This window comes from Oryctolagus cuniculus, chromosome 6, assembly GCF_964237555.1.
Source record: "Oryctolagus cuniculus chromosome 6, mOryCun1.1, whole genome shotgun sequence".
Lineage (NCBI taxonomy): Eukaryota > Metazoa > Chordata > Mammalia > Lagomorpha > Leporidae > Oryctolagus > Oryctolagus cuniculus.
The window spans coordinates 150,119,397-150,140,906 of record NC_091437.1 but is presented as its reverse complement, the minus strand read 5'-3'; the positions used below and the strand labels follow the sequence as shown (position 1 = coordinate 150,140,906).

The 21,510-nt window shown below is 46.4% G+C and overlaps 1 protein-coding gene and 1 long non-coding RNA gene across 8 annotated transcripts; one reads left to right on the top strand and one right to left on the bottom strand.

The window, feature by feature from the left end:
* The first annotated feature begins 119 nt into the window (after positions 1-119).
* On the top strand, positions 120-6,877 carry LOC127486442 (uncharacterized). The gene is made up of 3 exons (XR_007913141.2): positions 120-571; positions 1,284-1,391; positions 2,508-6,877. It is a non-coding gene; the product is annotated as an uncharacterized lncRNA (long non-coding RNA).
* Positions 6,878-8,875: 1,998 nt separating this feature from the next.
* On the bottom strand, positions 8,876-21,503 carry TRMT12 (tRNA methyltransferase 12 homolog). Of its 7 annotated transcripts, XM_070075473.1 has the most exons (5): positions 19,780-21,503; positions 18,286-18,578; positions 17,572-17,693; positions 16,399-16,454; positions 14,985-15,204 (listed from the first exon to the last, which is right to left on the bottom strand). In XM_070075473.1, the coding sequence occupies exon 1, from the start codon at positions 21,365-21,367 to the stop codon at positions 20,057-20,059; it is 1,311 nt and encodes a 436-aa protein (XP_069931574.1). In that variant the 5' UTR covers positions 21,368-21,503; the 3' UTR covers positions 14,985-15,204; positions 16,399-16,454; positions 17,572-17,693; positions 18,286-18,578; positions 19,780-20,056. The 7 variants fall into 7 exon arrangements, with proteins under 7 accessions (XP_069931573.1, XP_051700768.1, XP_051700763.1 ...); XM_070075472.1 differs by lacking the exons at positions 14,985-15,204; positions 18,286-18,578 and adding an exon at positions 8,876-10,375 and having other exon boundaries at positions 19,780-21,367; XM_051844808.2 differs by lacking the exons at positions 14,985-15,204; positions 18,286-18,578 and adding an exon at positions 8,876-10,375 and having other exon boundaries at positions 20,214-21,367.
* Positions 21,504-21,510: the final 7 nt, after the last annotated feature.

Genomic DNA, 21,510 nt, shown 5'->3' with positions numbered 1-21,510 from the left:
CGCGAGGCCGCCGCGCCACCGCTTGCGTCATAATCCGGCGCTCGGGGCGCTCGCTGTGCCGGCGTCACCCGCGGCGCAGCAGACGGCGCAAAGCGTTGCCATGGTTTCCTGCGCCGCCCTGGCGCCACCGCGCGGTGCCTAGCGGTAGTCCTCAGCCTCGCCCTGGGGCGGCGCGGCGGCGCCTCAGCTGGCGATTCGAGCTCTGCGGGTTTTGATTATTTGCTGTTTTATTAGAGCGCAGTAAACGTCCCATAAACATAGTTCAGAGCTGCCTGGGAAGAGAAAAGCCAAAGGACGCCACCCTCCAGGCCTGGCCCCAGCAACCTCAGGGAAATTGCCGGTCAGGGCGCCCTGGGTCCTGGTCAGGCGTCGCTGCGCGCGACTTCGCAGCGGAGGCTCTACGTGGCACTGGGCTAGGTGTGGAAGGCGCGGCCAAAAACAGTCATGCCTGTCCTACCCCCTTCCCAGACGGAAAACGCTGAGCACGATGAGCGGCCACGTCGTACTACCGACCGGGGGGCCGTGGCTTGGGGGCTCGAACCCAGGCCGCTCTTTGATTTCCGTCTTCGAGGTAAGCACGCCCGGACGGTGCTTCTGCCTCCGGAAGGCAATCGAGGTCTTTATTTTTTGAGCCCCTCTTGCCTATACGTGCAATTGGTCAGATCTGGCCGTCCTTGTGTTTGCGCCCCTCCACCACCAGTTGAGACTGAAAGGTAGTCCGCGTCAGCACTGTAGCCCTATGGTTTCTTAGATGGAGGGAGCAGGAAGCCTTGGCTCCTAGCTCAGCGTGCATCCTGCAATCCAGTTTCTGCCTGGACTCCATGGGGGTGATCAGGATCCCCCAGGGGAAGGAGCGTCCGTAGTCCAAGTGTGGAGCGCCTCCAAAAACCTGTTCCTCAGGGCGCAGGTGCTCAGAGATGGGACCCGCCACCCAAAGGCCTTCCTGTGGCTCCTGTTTTAAATTTCTGTTATTCCGTTAAAACTGCCCATGTGTCTGCCTGTTGCTTGCTATGTACGGTGCACTGGGCTTACAGCTTGGCGTCAGTCTTATTTTGGCGGGTATTATCCCTGTTTACAGAGGAGGGAAATTAGGCTTTGATGAGTGACAAAATTCCAAAGGTAGTAGGTAAGTGGTGGGCCACAATTATGTCCAAAGCCACAAAGACTCAGGGGATGTCGACCCACTTCAGGCATCTCTGGTTTTCTTTTCATCCACAGCTAATTCTGCAACCAAATTGTATTCATTCGGTCTTCACCGTCTCTCGGTCTCTTTGTTTTTAAAGATTTATTTATCTGAAGGGCAGAGTGACAGAGATCCTACCCAAATGGCTGCTGAAGCATGGAGCCAAGAAATTTCACCTGGGTCTAACACGTGGGTGGCAGAGACTCAGGTATTTGAGGCATCATTTGCTGCTTCCCTGTGTATTAGCAGGACACCAGTTTGGAAATGGAGTAGCCCACACTCTGATATGGGATGCCACCGGTTCTTACCCACTGCACCACAGCACCTGCCCCATTGTCTCCTTTCCTGCACCAGTCTCCTTTCTATTACTGCCGTCACCATCCTAAATCAGCCTACTATCGCTTGCCTGGTTTATTGCAGTATCCTTGCTTACAGCTGCCACTTTTTCTAATCCTATGTTTACTACTGCCAGTTACGTAAATTTGCCCAAACTGCACATGTGGAGGAATAATCTTATGACTAAGTTTCCAGAGGAAAGCAAACTTGGTGAGATGAGAGGAATATGAAGTCTTCTATTGAGAATTTTTTTTTTTTTTTTTGACAGGCAGAGTGGACAGTGAGAGAGAGAGAGACAGAGAGAAAGGTCTTCCTTTGCCGTTGGTTCACCCTCCAATGGCCGCCGCGGCCGGCGCGCTGCGGCCGGCGCACCGCGCTGATCCGATGGCAGGAGCCAGGAGCCAGGTGCTTTTCCTGGTCTCCCATGGGGTGCAGGGCCCAAGCACCTGGGCCATCCTCCACTGCACTCCCTGGCCACAGCAGAGAGCTGGCCTGGAAGAGGGGCAACCGGGACAGAATCCGGCGCCCCAACCGGGACTAGAACCCGGTGTGCCGGCGCCGCAAGGTGGAGGATTAGCCTAGTGAGCCAAGGCGCCGGCCCTCTACTGAGATTTTTAAAGTGCAAATCAGCTGCTTCCCTTATCTTGTAATTCTACCCACTGCAATTTAAAGCAGCAAGAGAGAAGCCCTTATGGACAGAAGGGTCCACAAGGTCTAACCTGAAGTGTGGTAGAGGAGCCAGGAAGTGAGTAACATTGTATGATGATCATACAAAATAGAGAATAGTTCCTTTCCTTTCATTAAAAATTTATTTATTTTGAAAGAGAGAGAGAGAGAGCGAGCTGCTCTCAGCTGGTTCACTCCCCAGATTGCTGCAACAGTCAGCACTTGGGCCAGGCCAAAGCTAGGAACCAGGAGCTTCAGCTGGGTGTCCCGTGTGGGTGGTAGGGGCCCAGATACTTGGGCCATCTTCCCCTGCCTTTTCCAGGCCATTTGCAGGGAGCTGAATTGGAAGTGGAGCAGCTGAGACATGAACTGGCGGCTTTAACCACTACACAACAACACCAGCCCCTCCATTTTTCCTTCTTTGTAGTGAGTGTTAAATAAAAAAAAAAATTAATGAGCAAATGTTCCAGTTCTTACTTTATTAATGTTTCAACTGTTTCTAAAACTAATTTTTTTGACAGGCAGAGTGGACAGAGAGAGAGAGACAGAGAGAAAGGTCTTCCTTTTTGCCATTGGTTTACCCTCCAATGGCCGCCGCGGCCGGCGCACGGTGCTGATCCGATGGCAGAAGCCGGATGCCTATCCTGGTTTCCCATGGGGTGCAGGGCCCATCCTCCACTGCACTCCTGGGCCACAGCAGAGAGCTGGCCTGGAAGAGGGGCAACCGGGACAGAATCCGGCGCCCCGACCGGGACTAGAACCGGGTGTGCCGGTGCTGCAAGGCAGAGGATTAGCCTAGTGAGCCGCGGCGCCGGCCTCTAAAACTAATTTTTAAAAAAGATTTATTTATTTGAAAGAGTTACACAGAGAGAGAAGGAGAGGCAGAGAGAGAGAGGTTTTCCATCAGCTGGTTCACTCCCTAATTGGCCACAATGGCCACAGCTGTGCCAGTCTGAAGCCATGAGCCAGGAACTTCCTCTGGGTCTCCCACACGATTACAGGGGCCCAAGGACTTGGGCCATCTTCTACTGCTTTCCCAGGCCATAGCAGAGAGTGGGATCGGAAGTGGAGCAGCCAGGACTTGAACTGGCACCCATATGGTTTGACAGCACTGCAGGTGCTGGCTTTTACCAGCTACGCCGCAACACCAGCCCCTAAAACTAATTTTTTTTATGCAACACATTTTGAGATTATGTAATCTTCTTTGTAATTTTAATTTTCCTTTATTATGCTACCAAAGATTTCTGATGAAACTAAAATATTTTATATTTTTGCCCACATACACTTATTTACATATGGTTTTAATTATTATGTCAGTTTTAACTTTAACACACACACAGATACATACATATGAGGTATCTTCATAAAGTTGGTGGATAATAGAATTAAAAGATAGTGTGACTTTCCATGAACATTTTGTATTTATAATTAACTCTGCTTCCATTTCTGTAAAATGTGAATAATGATATTAATGTAATTACATTAAAATAATTTATGTATAATGTATATTCACCTATTTTCATGCCTTTCATATAAAAAATTAAATACATTATATCCAACATTGAATTATATGTATAAATGTAGATCAATGTTAATCATATTCAACTTCAAGTTATATTTCACACATTAAGTCGTTACATGTCCAACAATTTATAAATATTCCATGCTAAGAAATATAGAACACACTTCAGAAGCCTACATGTGGGAGAAGCAAAAACATGAGTTCTTGTTTTATGAATAAACATCTGAGAGAAAGCTCTAAAAGTTATCATTAGTGTTGTGCACTGCTGTAAACAAAGTGCATGTACTGATTGTTTTTTAATAAAATCTCTTCTAGATAATCATCAGGAAAAACGGTTCAGGACAAAGAGAAACCCTGCTGGGATGGGATGGCTCTCATTCAGAATGTTTAAGAATACTAGGAGCAGAGCTCAGGCTTCCTAGGGAAGTAACTAGCGAAGTAAGGTTCGTTTTGTCTTGTATCTATTATTTTCTTTTTTTTTAAAGATTTATTTATTTACTTGAAAGTTAGAGTTACACAGAGAGAGAAGGAGAGGCAGAGAGAGAGAGGTCCTCCATTCGCTGGTTTACTCCCCAGTTGGCTGCAAGGGCTGGGGCTGTGCCAATTCGAAGCCAGGAGCCAGGAGCTTCTACTGGTCTCCCACACGGGTGCAGGGGCCCAAGCACTTGGACCATCTTCTCCTGCTTTCCCAGGCCACAGCAGAGAGCTGGATCGGAAGTGGAGCAGCCGGGACTCGAACCGGTGCCCATATGGGATGCTGGCACTGAAGGCAGCAGCTTTACCTGTTATGTCAGAGCACCGGCCCCTTATATCTATTATTTTTTAAAATGATTTCTCTAATTTTGTTAATTTTATTTTGTAATTGAGTTCCCTGCAGTCTATCTACTTGGACTTTTCTGATATCAATCTTGGATTCATTTTTTCTCAAGGAATGGACTTCTTTTTCTGCCAACCCGAAGTAAGGAGCAGGAAGGTTCCTCCAGGTACTGATGAGGCTTTGAGGCTTCCTTGCAGTAGGCACACTGATCTTTTCTTAAGGGCAATCTTGTCTTAGTGGGTCCTTGTTGGCCCAATCTCTGGGGTTTCTTTCCAGTTCTTTAAAGGTTACCGCCATAATCCTGGCCACCTTTTTGTCTGGGTAATAACAAGGTCATCTCTATTATTATAGACCTGTTGAACCAGATCTACCAATTCATAAAGAAGCTTTTCCTTGAACCCTTCCAATCTTTGTAACTTACATCTAACATCTGGGGCCGACTGGGATACAAACGCCAAATTAATGGTGCGGCTAGTCTCAGGGGCTTCTGCATCTATGGGAGCATACACATGGTATGCTTTAAAAAGGTGCTCAGGGGCCGGCGCTGTGGCGCAGTAGGTTAACACCCTGGCCTGAAGCGCAGGCATCCCATATGGACACCGGTTCTAGTCCCAGCTGCTCCTCTTCTGATCCAGCTCTCTGCTATGTCCTGGGAAAGCAGTAGAAGATGGCCTAAGTCCTTGGGCCCCTGAGCCCATGTGAGAGACCTGGAAGAAGCTCCTGGCTCCTGGCTTCGGGTTGGCACAGCTCCAGCCATTGTGGCCAATTGGGGAGTGAATCAGTGGATGGAAGACATTCTCTCTCTCTCTCTCTCTCTCTCTCTCTCTCTCTGCCTCTCCTCTCTCTGTGTAACTCTGACTTTCAAATAAATAAATACATATTTTAAAAAAATAAAAAATAAAAAGGTGCTCAAAAAAGGCTGCCGGGACTCATCTGCCTTCTGGACAGTCGCACTTACCTTAGATAAATTAGTTGGCTTCTTTGCTGCTGCACATAGCCCCCTTATGAGAATCGTGATGCCTGTTGAGAGCCTCGGTGACTCTATATCATTTGGGTCCCAGTCAGGACAGCTCAGGGGAAATACTCTCTCCAGTCTGATGGGTTCAGAGGAAGGCTGCCCGTCAGGGCCCAAAGCCAGTTTTTGGCCCTCTACCAGATGCAATCTCTCTCCTCCGAGGCGAAGAGGACTTGGGATGGTTGTTCCAAGGTCGGTTGACGAGTAAGGAAAGTAGACTCAAGGAGAGATTAATCCCTGTGGCCTCTTAGAAAAAGAGGGATTTTGTTGTTTTTAGTTATATGGATCACTAGTAGAATAGTGGACACAGATCATGAAAGGGGGCTTGTCTTCCCCCAAGGGCGGGGCATTTTGCTGCAACGGAAGGACCGAGACAGGTTGCTGTGTAGAATCCAGTGTTCCTTGGGCTTAACACTAATTTTTAATGTACAAGTTTTATTAGTATAAAATATTCAGACTGAATTTCATCAGGGCTGAGAACTTTCAGCTGGTGAAATTGTTATTCTTGTCTTACATAGGATTTAAAGCAAGTCCCTAAACAGTAGGTCTTGCTTTCCCTATTTAAAATGAAGGTTTGAATATGATCCTGGCTAAGTATTTTAAAATATTAGCTTAAAACTAAATTTGTATAGATGAGGTAATTTATATAATGTGTAGGAATTTTTAAGAGAAAAGATAAGTTTTTTTAAAAATAGCTGCAATCCACTGAAATTAATCTTTGATTTCTACACTGATTTGAATATTGCACAACTTGGCTGAAGTCTTCCTTGAGTCTACCCAGAACAGTGTGGGGTGTGTGTATTTACATCTACACATAAACATTTTTATTTTAAAGATTGATTTATTTATTTGAAAGAGTTACAGAGAGGGAGAGACAGAGAGATCTTTCATCCACTGGTTCACTCCCCAAGTGTCAGCAACAGCCGGAGCTGGACCAGGCTGAAGCCAGGAGCTTCTTCCAGGTCTCCCACATGAATAGCAGGGGCCCAAGCACTTGGACTACCCTCTGCTGCTTTTCTCAGGCCATTAGCAGGGAGCTGGGTCAGATGTGGAGCATCCAGGGCACAGTGCTGGCCCCACACACCAACTTTTGTACACAGATTACCCGTGCTCAAACACAACAGTCTGGGGATGGCCGTGTGCTGCAGTGGGTGCTCTGCTTGCAGTCCAGCTTCCTGCTACTGAGCCTTGCAACATTGCACCTGATGGCCCAAGTGCCTGTGTCCCTGCTACCCACATGGGAGATGTGCATGGAGTGCTAGACCCCTGGCTTCAGCCTGGGCCAGCCTTGGCTGTTGCAAGCATCTGGGGAGTAAACCAGCAGATAGATCTCTCCCTGTTTCTCTCTCTCTCTCCCTCCACCCACCCCTTTCCCTCAGTTTCTCTCTCTCCCCCCACCCCCTGTCACTCTTTCAAATAAATGTATTTTTTAAAAATATTTCATTTAGCTTTAGTGACTCAAAAAGCCTCAGTAGCTTTCAAAGCCATTAGATGTAGAATTTGTAAAAACTAGCTTGAATTTTCTGTCAACATTTGCATCAGTCAGGTCTTTGTTTAAAGCAATTCAAAAACCTTAAACAAAAAAAGGAATTTATGAAGTTATTTTCCTCATTCCTCGACATTTCAGGACTTAAGAGAGACCATCCAAATGGTCAAGCTTACAAGGACACATCAACAAATTAGTGCAAAAACGGAACTGAAAAATTTATTTTGGTGGCAAAAAAATTTTTGAAATCCACACATAATTTTTTCATAATACACATTTCCCAAGATTTTAGAAGATCCCTCAAATATATGGTTTCAAAAATTTTTATACAGAATTAATTTCTTAATTCTATTATCCAAAGACTTTTTGAAGTACACTCATACTAGATCATGTATTTAAATCCTAGCTTCCTTAGTGAGAGGTAGCAGTAGGAAACGGTCCCTACTTCCTTCCCTTTCCCATCACCCACAAATATATTGATGCTTCCTTCAAATGGAAGATGCGGGCTCTGGTAGGAAGGGCAGTGGTTAGCAGCCAAAATATATCCCCCTAACTTTATCTCAGACCTTTGGAATTACCAAAAAAAAAAAAAAAAAAAAAAAAAAGTGACCCTAAGTTATTTTATGGTTTGTCTCTTTTTATTAAAGTAAAATTCAAATATGCTCATTGAAATTCAGCTATTTGTATTTTTTTTTAAATTTACTTACTTATTTGAAAGGCAGAGTTACAGAAAGAGAGGAAGAGACAGAGATTTCCATCTGCTGGTTCATTCCCCAAGTGGCCTTTGGGTTGAGCCAGGCCGAAGCCAGGAGCTTCATCTGGGGCTCCCTCACGGGTGTCGGAGGCCATCTCCTGCTGCTTTCACAGGCACATTAGCAGGGAGCTGGATCGAAGTCTAGAATCCGGGATTGAGCCAGACTTACATGGCATTCTGGCATTGCAGGTAGTGTTTTGACGCACTCTGTCACGACGCCAGGCCCAAAATACATTTTGTTTTAAGAGAAAATAATATCTCAGTGATAGATGGGAAGTATAGGACCCTTCACTCTAGGTGGAATCCTATACAGTTCAGCTTTCTGATAATCACTTCTCACTTCATAGCTATACCTGAGTAGAATAAAAATTTCAAGATGGAAGAGTCAATATTTAAAGGTATCAACCTAAATAGTCAATGTACTCTCTCTAAAAAAAAAATCTCAGCAGTTTATTTTTTCCGATAATTGGCAAGCTGGTTTAAAATTCATAAGAAAATGGAAAATGTCAGTAATAGCTGAGGTAACCTTAAGAAACCAAGTGGAAGGATTTGTAATGTCAGCTATCAGGATCTATTGTAAATCTATAACAATGAAGACATGGTGGCATTAGTGTATGGTTAGAAAAAGTGACCCAGGAACACAACAGAGGCTAGAAAAGTTCCATACAATCAGTCAGCTGGTCCAAGATAAAAGTGACAATACAGGACAAGGATAAAACAGGGATATGGTAGGACTCTGGTACTGCCTAACAACGGCAGCCTATCATTTCACAGTGAAGCACTCTGGGGGTGTTCTCCCTAAAGTCGGGAACAAGGCAAGACTATGTTACCGTCACCACTGCTGCTTACCATTATATATCAGAGATGGTGGATGGGAATAGAACAAGCTAAGCTGCTTCCCTTTTTACCAAGATTTAGCTGTTTTTCTTGAATAAATTCTCCTTGGATTATTGCAAGCCTTTAGATTTTAGGGTTCTGAAAAAGTTGACTTTGGCATTTGGTGCCAGGGTTTTTACTGCTTATTTACGGAGAGCCGTTTTTAGAAATCCTTACCCTGCTATTTTGGGCATCATCCATTTTAGTCCTGACATGGGGCTGGGAAGGATAAGCGATCTCTTAAGACACCTTCAGTGTAAAATATGTTCCTTCCTGCCTTACTTGTGCAACAGTGACCCTGCTGCTTCTTGGTGATCACATTCTGTGACCTCAGCTAGGAGGGGGACCCTTCTTTGCCTGCTGATACCTTTGCATAAAGAGCCTAAAGTGACTGGGGAGCCTCTGCAGGCTAAATTTTAAATGGTCTATGATGACATCTCTTGGTGAAAAATTTCCCTCTTAGGGGGAACAGGACCTCTAGACTCAAAGTTGTGGCAACAGCAAGCAAAAACTCCCCATGTGGGTCCCTGGGCCTGACAGTGAGTGAGTGAACAGAGGGAGTATCCCTGATCTGAAATGCATGGGACTAAATGAGTTTTGGATTTTGGATTTTTTAATGTTTGCATATACATGAGATTTTTGGGGAATGAGACTCAAATCTAAACACAGAATTTGTTTCATATACATCTTATATATATATATATATATATATATAGCTTGAAGGTAACTTTATACAGTATTTTTAGTGTGCCCGTGTTTTAACTTCAGCTGTCACATGAGGTCAAGTGTGGAATTTTCCACTTGGGGCATCAGATTGGCACTGAGAATGCTTCAGAATTTGGAGCATTTCAGAACTTTGGGTTTTCAGATTAAGAATGTTCATCCTGTATTAATTTCCTATTCTGCTACAGAAAATTATTCCAAACTTAGTGGTTTCGAATAACACAACTTTATCTTCTTCCAGTTCTGGAAGTCAGAAGTCTAAAATCGAAGTGTCAGCAGGGCTGCATTTCTTCTAGAGGCCTCCAGGCAGAATCTGTCTCCTTGCCTTTTCAGCTTCTAGAGGCTGACTACATTCCTTGGCTCATGGCCCCTTCTTCCCATTACCGTAACCTTCTGCTTAAATCATCACATATACTAAGCGAAAGTGCTCTCTTCCAAGGGCTTTTGTGAGTGTATCAAGCCCAGTAGATAAGTCAGGGCAATGCCCCTGTCTTTGCAAAGTCCCATGTACCAAGGTCTTGTCCATTTTCTGCTGCTGTAACAGAATTCCCGAGACCGGGTAAATGATGGCAGCAGGACTGTGTTAGGCTGATGGTTCTGGAGTCTGGGAAGCCCAAGTTGAGCCACATCTGCTGAGGGCCTTGCTGCCAACTCATAATATGGCAGAGGCAGCCTGTGGTGACAGCACATGCAGGAGATCAAGAGAAGGCTGAGGAAGTTGAACTTGAATCTATAACAACCCACTCTTTTGTTTTCAAAAATTTTTATTTATTTTTTAAAGATTTATTTATTTGAAAGGCAGAGTTACAGAGAGGCAGAGGCAGAGAGAGAGAAAGTCTTCCAGCTGCTGATTCACTCACCCAAATGGCTACAATGGCTGGAGCTGCGCTGATCTGAAGCCAGGAGCCACGCGCTTCTTCCAGGTCTCCCACATGGGTGCAGGGGCCCAAGGACTGGGGCCATCTTCCACTGCTTTCCCAGGCACATTAGCAGGGAGCTGGATTGGAAGTGGAGCAGCCAGGACTCAAACCAGCAACCATATGGGATGCCAGCACCGCAGGTAGTGGCTTTACCCACTACACCACCGTGCCAGCTTTAGCAAACCACTCTTGAAATAACTAACCCACTCCCATAGTAAGTGCCTTAATCTATCATGAAAGCCCAGCCCTTATAAGCTGAACACCTCTTAAAGGCCCGCTTCCTAATACTGATATATTGGCAATTAAATTTCTTTTTTTTTTTTTAAGATTTTTTAAATTTATTTGAAAGGCAGAGTTACAGAGAGAAGCAGGGAGAGAGGGGGAGAGGGGGAGAGGGGGAGAGGGGGAGAGGGGGAGAGAGAGAGAGAGAGTGAGTCTTCCATCTGCTGGTTCACTCCCCAGATGGCTACAATGGCCAGAGCTGTGCAGATCTGAAGCCAGGAGCCAGGAGCCAGGAGCCTCTTCCGGGTCTCCCATGTGGGTGCAGGGGTCCAAGGACTTGGGCCATCTTCTTCTGCTTTCCCAGGCCAAAGCAGAGAGCTAGATCAGAAGAGGAGCAGCCGGGACTAGAACCAGTGCCCATATGGGATGCCTGCGCTTCAGGCCAGGGCTTTAGCCCACTGTGCCACAGCACTGGCCCCTGGCAATTAAATTTCAACATGAGTTTTGGAGGGGACATTTACACCATAGCAGCCATGTAAGATAACATTTTCATAGGTTCCGGTATTGGGACATTTGGGTCCATTATTCAGTCTGTCACCGTGGGACTTCTCTCTACCCCTTCATTCCTAAACATATGTATTCTGTCCATATGGGACACACACCACATAAGGGTGTTGGTTTCAAGTGTATACTGCAGGCTGGTACTGCGGCTCAATAAGCTAATCCTCTGCCTGCGGCGCTGGCACCCCCGGTTCTAGTCCCGGTCGGGGCGCCGGATTCTGTCCCGGTTGCCCATCTTCCAGGCCAGCTCTCTGCTATGGCCCGGGAGTGCAGTGGAGGATGGCCCAAGTGCTTGGGCCCTGCACCCGCATGGGAGACCAGGATAAGTACCTGGCTCCTGCCATCGGATCAGCGCGATGCACCAGCCGCAGCGGCCATTGGAGGGTGAACCGACAGTAAAAGAAGACCTTTCTGTCTCCCACTGTCCACTCTGCCTGTCAAAAAAATTAAAAAAAAAAAAATCAAGTGTATACTGCATTCTGGTGGATGGCATTCCATCTTCACGGAGTATTCTAAGCTTTTGCTTCAGTTTCATCTTCAAAACTTTTTCCCATAGTTTTTTTTTTTCAACCCAGCACTTCTAGGCTGTATAGTAGGTGATAAGATAAATGCCATGGTTACATGCCCACTGACACATCTCGTTTGTTGTAAAGGAGATCCCGAGGTCAAAGGCCATGTTATGTAAGATACATATCAATGGATCATACGTCTGTAAACTCTTGGATAGTAGTGCTAGCCAATGTTTCATAGGCAACAAAGGTGAACTCATACGTGGAGATGGGCAATTCCAGTCGCCGTGAATCACTGCCCTGCCCAGGATGGAAGGAATCCAGTGTACTCAGCTTGCTAATAGTTACCTGGTTTCCTTAAGGGATGGGACTGTATCAGGGGCTCAGGATTGGACATTAGGGAGTGGCTGCTAGGTGACTGGAAGCTATGTCGTTGGCCACTTGTAATTTTGACTGAATGAAAATGAAAACACAAGACATAAAAATGTGTAGGATGAGGGGCTGGCATTGTGGTATTGAGGGTAAAGCTGCCACCTGCAACACCAGCATCCCATATGGGTGCCAGTTCCTGTTGCAGCTGCTCCACTTCTGATCCAACTCCCTGCTAATGCACCTGGGAAAAGCAGCAGAAGGTGCCCAATGTTCGGGCCTCTGCCACCCATGTGGGAGACATGCAAGAGGCTCCTGGCCCTTGGCTTTGGCCTAGCCCTGCCTTGGCTATTGTGGCCTTCTGAGGAGTAAACCAGTGGATGGGAGGTCCGTCTCTTTGTGTCTCTCCCTCTCCCTCTCTAACTGACTTTCAAATAAGAATAAAAAAATCTTTTTAAGAAATGTGTAGGGCTGCCGGCGTCCTGGCTCACTAGGCTAATCCTCCGCCCATGGCACTGGCATCCCGGGTTCTAGACCGGGTTGAGGCACCGGATTCTGTCCCGGTCACTCCTCTTCCTGTCCAGCTCTCTGCTGTGGCCCGGGAGTGCAGTGGAGGATGGCCCAGGTCCTTGGGAGACCCGCATGGGAGAGCAGGAGGAAGCACCTGGCTCCTGGCTTCGGATCGGCGCAGCTCACTGGCCGCAACATGCTGGCCGTAGCAGCCACTTGGGGGGTGAACCAATGGAAAAAGAAGACCTTTCTCTCTGTCTCTCTCACTGTCTAACTTGCCTGTCCAAAAAAAAAAAAAAAAAGAAGAAGAAGAAATCGCCCTTCGTGGGCTGGGCAGTTGGTCCAGTGGTTAAGATGGCCGCTTTCTGTGTCAGAGTGCTTGGAGTGCACACTCAGCACTTGCACCTAACTCCAGATTCCTGCTAAACAAACTCTGGGAGGCAGAGGTGATGGCTCAAGAGACTGGTTCCTGCCACCACGGGGGGGTGGGGGGGGTGGGGTTGAGAATATAGAAATAAAATAGAAAAAAAAAAAAAAAAAGAAACGTGTAGGGTGAGGCTAAAATAGCACTGAAAGATAATAGCATTCAGTGCCTACATTAGGGATAAAGCAATGATCTCAACTGTCTCCTCCTGAAAGTAGAAAAAGAGCAAGGGAAAAAAAATCTGAGCAGAAATTAAAAGAGAAAATAGAAATACAACAGGTAAATAAGTGAACAAAAAGCTAATTCTTTGAGATAATCAGCCAATTCAAGAAAAGAGAGGGGATGCAAATGGTCAGCTCCAGTAATGAGAGGTGTTTACAGCTTCTTCCCTCCTTTCAGGGACACTGCATCCAAATGCAGCACATTGACCTCTGGATCCGGTCTGAATACAGCCATGGAACAAAGGCATCTTGAGACGATCGGGTCTGCATTATATTAAGGGATGTGTGGTGGTTCTGTACTTCTGCAAGCTCTAACAATGAAACGCTGGCATGTGCTCATCCACTGCAGATGAACACTGAAACTGCTATGAACACAGTGTCATGATGACTGGAATTCATCACTCACGTGAATAAACACAAAATACCTGCGGTTGTGGGGAACAGGCTGAAAACTGACAAAACTGGGAGGCTGGGACAGGGGAATGGAGGATCATTATTCTCTACTGCTGTGTATCCTTGGAACATCTATAATAGGCCAGCACCGCGGCTCACTAGGCTAATCCTCCGCCTTGCGGTGCCGGCACACCGGGTTCTAGTCCCGGTTGGGGCACCGGATTCTGTCCCGGTTGCCCCTCTTCCAGGCCAGCTCTCTGCTGTGGCCAGGGAGTGCAGTGGAGGATGGCCCAGGTGCTTGGGCCCTGCACCCCATGGGAGACCAGGAAAAGCACCTGGCTCCTGGCTCCTGCCATCGGATCAGCGCGGTGCGCTGGCCGCAGCGCACCGGCCGCGGCGGCCATTGGAGGGTGAACCAACGGCAAAGGAAGACCTTTCTCTCTGTCTCTCTCTCTCTCTCACTGTCCACTCTGCCTGTCAAAAAATAAAAAAAAAAAAAAATAAAAAAAATAAAAAACATCTATAATAAACGCATTTAACAACATCAAAATACCCTGGTTTACCCTACATCTTTTAAAGAAGTTGAATTTGTAGTTACAGATCTTCCCACAAAAATCTAGACCCAGATGGCTTCACTGGGGAATTCAACCAAACAATTAAGGAAGAAGTCTTAAGAATTCTACAAAACCTTTTCTAGAAAACGAAAGAAGGAATACACCCCAAGTGAATCAACTCATAGCATGAGGCCAGCATTTCTCCCATGAACATAAACACAATTCTTGACTATGACGATGTGTACAGCCCCAGTGGTTCCAAATGAGAGTGGAGAGATTAGGGCAAAGGAAGGTTTTGAATGAGGGCATATTTAAAAATTTAAAAATGTTTTAGAACACTAGGATTATGGTGAAATGTGAATTTATAAAACACCACGTTTAACCACATCACGTTTTTGCTTAAGACTTCCCATTGCTGTTGGGATAAGCTGTTAATATAGGCTACAGAATCCCCTGCCTGGTCTGATTACTGCTTACTTTTGCCACCTGATCAACACCTCTTCACCCCTTACTCGACCCTCTCCATCCATTGTGGACTTCTTTCTAGTTCCACAAACTCCTCCAGAGGGCACTTACACACACTGTCCTCATGGCCTGGACGGCAATGCTCTGTATTGGTCACTCAGCAACTCTGCTCACCCTTCAGCTTCCGGCTGTCATCATATTCTCAGGGAAGCCTTCTTTGACCTTCCTAACCAGGTCAACCTTGTCTGGGTCCCGACAGCATTAAGAACCTCTGAGCACTGTGGTGTGTGACTGATTCATGCCCAGCGCATCATTACAGTATAAGGTCCAGGGAGTCTGGAATTGAGTCTGCTTCTGTTTCCTATTTTATTCCTAGTGGTTACCACAGTGTCTGGCACATTGAAAAAGGGAGAGGAAATGGAAGGGAAAAGAATACAGACCGACCATGGAGTCGCGGATGTAATTCAAGATGGAATGAGTTTTTATTTGCACAATATCTCCACTAGGTGGCAGCATTAACAGTTAAAACATCTGGGACAACTTTTTTTCAAAATGCTGTTTGGGCACTGAGAGCTGTGAGCATTCCCACTCTGTCACTGTTTTATTTATTCACCTCTATCATATCTTATAGATCTGGTTAACCCACTATTCACAATATCAGGTAGAACTATTTCTTTCCTGTAAAAAAAAAAATCCAACAGAGACTTAAATAAGTTTGTTGAGTTGGTGGGTTTGCAAGTTACTTTTCACATGATAAGAAGTTTAAAAATAGACATTTAAAGGCAAGTGTGGCTGACCAAAGCGCTCCTTTAAAAGTCAGAGTCCTACAATCCCGTTCTACCAGACTTGCTGAGATGTTGCCGCATCCCCAGAGACAGAGACCCAAACCCTCCCAGAGACGTCTTTCTGTAAGTTCTCATCACCACTGATGCTCGTGGCCACTACACTGCAAGAAAAGCCAGGACATTCACTCGTGTAGTTTCCAGCCTTTTTTAAGAGAAAGGGGGACCGGGATGGGTACTGTGAGTCAACTCTGTATTTCTCAGTATATCCCCAGTGAGTTACCCCTCTGAGCACCAGGGAAAAGGTTCCCAGGAACAACCCGTACAATCAGGAGAGGCACGAGGAAGGACACAGCGCTACCTGTACAGACCCAAGAGAAACCGTTCAGTGAGACAGAAACAGCTCAGCTTGGAGAAGCCGCCTCTGCCTTTACCTGGCTGAATGCTATTAAAATTCAAACTCTCCAGCTTTCCAGTTCCCTATTTTTTTAACTGAGATGCAATTCACATTATACCCTTTAAAGCATCCAGTTAAGTGGTTAGCAGTATATTACAGCACCACTAATTTCAGAACATTTTCATTCCTCCTCCCTCCAAAAGAAACCAGTGACATGAGCACACTCCTCATTCCCCATTCCTCCCAGCCCCTGGCAACCTACCGTTATCGATGGCTGTCCCTATTGTGGCCATTTCAAATGAATGCGATTCTACATTAAGTGGCCTTTTGCGATGAGCTGCTCACTCGGGTTCTCAGGGCTCACCCGAGTTGCAGTGTTTCGCAGCATGCGTTCTTTTTTAGGGACTCGGCTGTGTGGACAGATCACATTTTGTTTCTGCATTCATCAGTGGACGGACCGTGACTGATGCTGCTACAAACATCCCTGTGCAGGTTTCTGCGTGGCCACACGTTTCCGCTCCTCCTGAATATCATCCTGAGGGTCCCCCTGGCTGGGTCATTTGATAAGCCTATGTTTAACGCATTGAGGAACTGCCTGTTTTCCGAAAGTGAACTGGATTGGTTTTCTCATTATTTTAAACACATTGAAACAGTTACACTAATTTAAAATAGTAGTTTGAAACTAAGGCTTACCCATCCTTAGGCTGGGCTGTTCAGAGTGATGTATGTTGGTTTCTGCTTACGTGTACCTGCGGTAGGAGAAAATGAATTAAAGTGCTTTTTCTATTTGTTACTTATTTTAAATTTTGTTTGTGTATTTTAAATATACACACTGTACTCATAATTTATACATGTACATAATTATAAAATTATGAAGTTAATGAATTGAGAAGCTCAAAAATATTATTTTTAAAAATATTACAATATCTCCAAAAACTGGAGATATTAACCAGGAATTAATATTATTGAAGCTTGCATGGAAAGCCCAGGGGAGGGAACCTTTTTTCTGCCAAGGGCCATTTGGACATTCATAACATCATTCATGGGCCATACAAAATTATCAACTTAAAAATTAGCCTGTTAGGAACCTGCTGAACTTCAGGTCCTGCTGGCAGCTGCCTTGCAGGGCCACACCAATGATTCTGCAGGGGACCCGCAGGTTGGACGTTCCCCACCCCTACTTTAGACCTTTCTTAAATTCCTGGACTGAGCCTCTCGAATCCTTCAGTCTTTCTATTCTTGGCAAGGTGCTTCGTCCTGACTAGGCCAATCCTCCAAGTCCTCAGACAAAACTCTCAATGAATATACTCAAGAACAGAGAAGGCTTCTGGAGCCTTCTTTTCGTTTGCTTACACAGCTCCTGCTCACTCTTCAACCTCCGCCTGAACATCCCGACCCCCACATCCCAGTCACCTTGCCCACCTCCTCTGCCTGCGTCCCCATAAAAACTCCTGTTTGCTTCTATCTCAGCACTTGACATTGTTTTCTCTGCGCTGATGTCACCAGAGTGAGCGCACTACGGGTAGTATTCAGAGTTATTCCTCTTCCTGTCACTGGACCTGAGCAGGGCTTAATGAAGAGATTGTACAGGGAATCCTAATTAACAGTGAATGGCTTTTTAAAACAACACATTGTGCTTCCAGTAAGCCAGATGTGTAGCGACCACTAATAGCCAAACTGTGAAATGGTGGTTCAGCAGATACAGAGGTGACAAATGAATATTCACTCTAGGCCAGTCACTGTGATGGCAGTTTAACATGTTAACTCATTTAAAACTAACAACTACCCTATAGGATCTGTATGTGCAGTTGTTAACCCCAATGTACACGTAAACAAACTAAATCTTAAGCCATCTTCATTACTTGCCTTAGGTCACGCAGAAAGTTGAGCCCAAGAGTTGAATGAGCAGAACTTTTAAATTCCACGAAGGCAGAGCCCATGTCAGTCTTCTACCACTGCATGTTCAGGGCCTGAAGTATCTGAAGGGACTTCAAAAAACATGTAGAAAACGGAATTAAAAGATAAGCTGGTTTGGTGGAAAATATTTTGAAATCCACGCATACTTGTATATATTAGCAGTTCGAAAACTCTTGATCAAGTGAGTTAATTCAGCAAGCTCTACCAGTACCATCTGCCTATCCGGTCTATGGCAAGAAGGTGACGTCTCAATCCCCAGACGTTGCTCTCTGACTCATCTCCCCCACTGTTTCTTCTCCACATTCCCTGTTCACATGGGCTCAAGCCTCAGGTTGGCACGCAAGTGAGAAGAAACCCAGTATATAAAAGAGGAGATCAAGGTAAACACAGGAAAAACACACTGGAAGACAGGAATGGCCAGAAATCGGCTGCTTTCTGAGGAGGGATCACACGATAGCTAACATTTCCTAGGGGGCTTACTGTGTATAAGACACTGCTTTTTAATCCTTATAGCAACCCCTATCTTTAATGCATCTCTCTCCACTTCCTCTGTTCCACACCATCTAAGACAATGGCCCGTTTTCTCAGCACTCAGACTTTTGTACTTCCTGTTCTCTTCAGCTACTACATGTTTTACCCCAACACCACCAATCAAAATCTTACCCAGGGGGCCAGTGCTGTGGCACAACAGGTCAATGCCCTGGCCTGAAACGCTGGGCATCCCATATGGGCGCCAGTTCGGGTACTGGCTGCTCCACTTCCGATCTGGCTCTCTACTATGTCCTGGGAGAGCAGTAGAAGATGGCTCAAGTGCTTGGGCCCCTGCACCCACGTGGGAGACCTGGAAGAAGCTCTGGCTCCTGGCTTCAGATCAGCACAGCTCCAGCTGTTGTGGCCAATTGGGGAGTGAACCAGTGGATGGAAGACCTCTTTCTCTCTCTCTGCCTCTTCTCTCTCTGTGTAACTCATTCAAATAAATAAATAAATCTTTAAGAAAAAATCTTACCCAGTTTCCAAGAGACATCTAAACAGTGCCTCCAGGAAGACACTCTCATGCAATTCTCAACTCTTCTTTCCCACCACTGCAGCCCTACGATACACTGTCACACATATGGCATTCATCTTATTGTAATCTTAAGTCTTTGAGCATTTGTGCAATTTCTGCTGGTAGTAATGAAATCCTCAGGGGCTGGAGCTTTATCTAATGGGTATTTGTATTTCCTGTGACTCCTATATAGTAGGCAGTTAACGTTTGCTGGATAACACAAACAGCACCAACCCCGTCCTTATCTGCCGCTATTGCAAGAGAAAGACAAGCAGCTCTGCCCTAGTTCAGCTAGCCACATTTCAGATACACTCGGAATCCCAACACAGGCACACTTCTATATCTCCTTCATCAAGCAACACACCCAGATGGCTTCAAAACGCATCAAAACAGTTAATGAGTTAGCCAAATGGCAAACCATGGTGACGGCTGACAGCCATAAAATAAGGCAAGGTTCACAAGAATCTGCAGCATATCTCACATTCCATATAGCAAATGTCCCTGATGTTGTTGGCCAGGGACGTTAGATGAATTGGGAGTCTCAAGCCTATAAAAGTGTAACATTTTAATCAGAATTTTAAAGATAGCTAGTAATCAGAAGTTACTGCACGAGCTTAGGGCTAAAAATGTATATTCTCTATGGTTTAACTCTTTTCCTACTACAATCAACTTAATACATAAAACATCTCCTCATACTCATTTAGGAATGCTAACAGAGGAATGAAGTTGATACAGCAGAGTGACTTTTGTCTCCTTCCCTCCTTGAGTCACAGTGAAAGGAGAAGCATGTGAATGCCTTATTTGGATTCCATAGTTTGGTCCTGTCAACTTTCTTTTCCAAATCCATCCACCTCCCAATGACAGCACCCTAACCCAGGACGTCATCACCTTGTGCCTATACAACCACAGAAGCCTCCTCACCCATCTCCCTATTTCCAACTTGGCCTTCCTCCAGGTGATTCCCATACTGTAGTTGGAATGACTTTGGAAACACTATCATGTCTTTCATTTGTGTACAACTCTTTTTTAAAACAGACATTTGAGACAGTTCAGAGATACCCTCATTTTGCAAATAAGGAAATTCAAGGCCAAATGAATAGTGAAACATGTACCCCAGGTCAGAACTGAAGTCAGAATTCATACTTCATGACTGCATATATGGGTCTCACTTCAATGAGACATGCTGCTTTTCCCAGGTGTGTAGCTCATTCTCAGTGTGATCAATGGAAGGCAAAGTAACTGATTTGAATTAGACTAGAGCCACTTTCAGGGCCATAAAATACTAAAATAGATCTCCAGGACAGGAAACAGGTAGACACTCAGTGGGAGCTGACACAGTGTTCACTCATCCCAGGATCCTTGTATCCTGGAACTACCTCCTCTAGCCAACTAGAGGACAGGACGGCATTCCAGATCCAGGACTACGTGATCCACGTGGGGAGCATAGGATTTCACTGGCTGGATGCGCAGGATCTGTGTCGTCCATGGTTTCCCGTGCACCTGCTGAAGAAGAGTGGCAATTCGAGTTTCTGCAGATTGTGCCCACCTCTGCCATTCCGGCTTGGTGGCTGGTGACAGCACTTTTCTCCCAGAATCCCTGGTAGCTCCATTTTCCTCTTGGTTGGTGATAATTTGCTGAGAGTAAGGGCAATGCTCTTTCTCCATTTCACTGCTTCCAGGAGGCTGGAGACGCTTCCCTGGGAAGGAGTCCACATTTTGGTGGATATGCAAAATGCCCCCAGCGTCCTGTCGTAGGACTCTGCAGGCAATGGGCCAGCCTTCTTCAGAGCTGGGAATCAGCCCCAGGTTCACCCTATCTGCAACGTTCGAAAGCTTCAGTACTCTGTTATCCCCAAAGTGTATCTGGCAGCGATCTGCCACTCCGTTGATCTCCAGGTTCTTTCTCAGAGCAGCCACAGCATGGGGGTTCCACTCACAGGCATGGACAAAGGCGGCACCAGCATGAACGAGGAAGGGCAATGTAAAATAACCAATCCCTGCATAGAGATCCACCAATACTTCTCCAGCGCAGGACAGCGATGCCACGCGCAGCTTCTCCGTGATGTTTCCGAAAGAGAACATGCAGCGAGTCACGTCAAACTTATATCGGATACCATTGTCCACATGTTCTACCCAGCCATGGTCACCCAGCAGCAGGGTCACTGCAGGAGTCCGAGTGCCGTCGGGTAATACCCGCCCTCGTTTGGCCAAACGCTGGACGCCAAGCGCCGAGGCAACGGTGTCCCAGAGTTCTGGTTCTAGATTTCCCCACTGCTTGGCCTGAAAACATTCTTCACTCAGCAACAAGAGGTCGCCATGCCTTTGCCAGGATCGGGGCAAATCTGCCTCCAACTCCGCGGACCACGCCACTCCCCGGGCCTCCACCCACCGCCTCACCTGAAGGCACAGTCTCTGGGCAGGTGCACGACTCCGGGTCTTCTTTGAAGGAACAGGCTGCAGGAGTTGCGTCAGCACACAGGTGCTGCCTGGGGCCACGCGATCGGTCAGCTCCCGCAGGTGCTGCTCGGGGAGGGTCTCCCCCAGCACCGGGAGCGCCACGGTGCCATCCGGCATCTTTTCTACACGGTGCCGCCTATCCAAGAGCTTTTGTTTCTCGAGGTATTCCCTGTAGCGCTGGGTAAACCGAGGTTCAGTCGCGACGGCCACAACAGCCACGGGCTTCCCATCTTCTCTCGGCATGTTTCTAGCGTCTGTGTTCTCTCCGGTTCCCCAGGCGAGAACCTCTCTGTGCAGGGTCCAGTCACAACTCCCGCTATATCCACGCCTGGAGCAGTAAAAGCGGCGCCTAAGCCGCTAATACGAGACAGGAAGTGACGTCAACG

Bases quoted from the DNA above. Each gene is read 5' to 3' on its own strand.
- TRMT12 (XM_070075473.1), bottom strand. From the start codon at position 21,367: ATGCCGAGAGAAGATGGGAAGCCCGTGGCTGTTGTGGCCGTCGCGACT.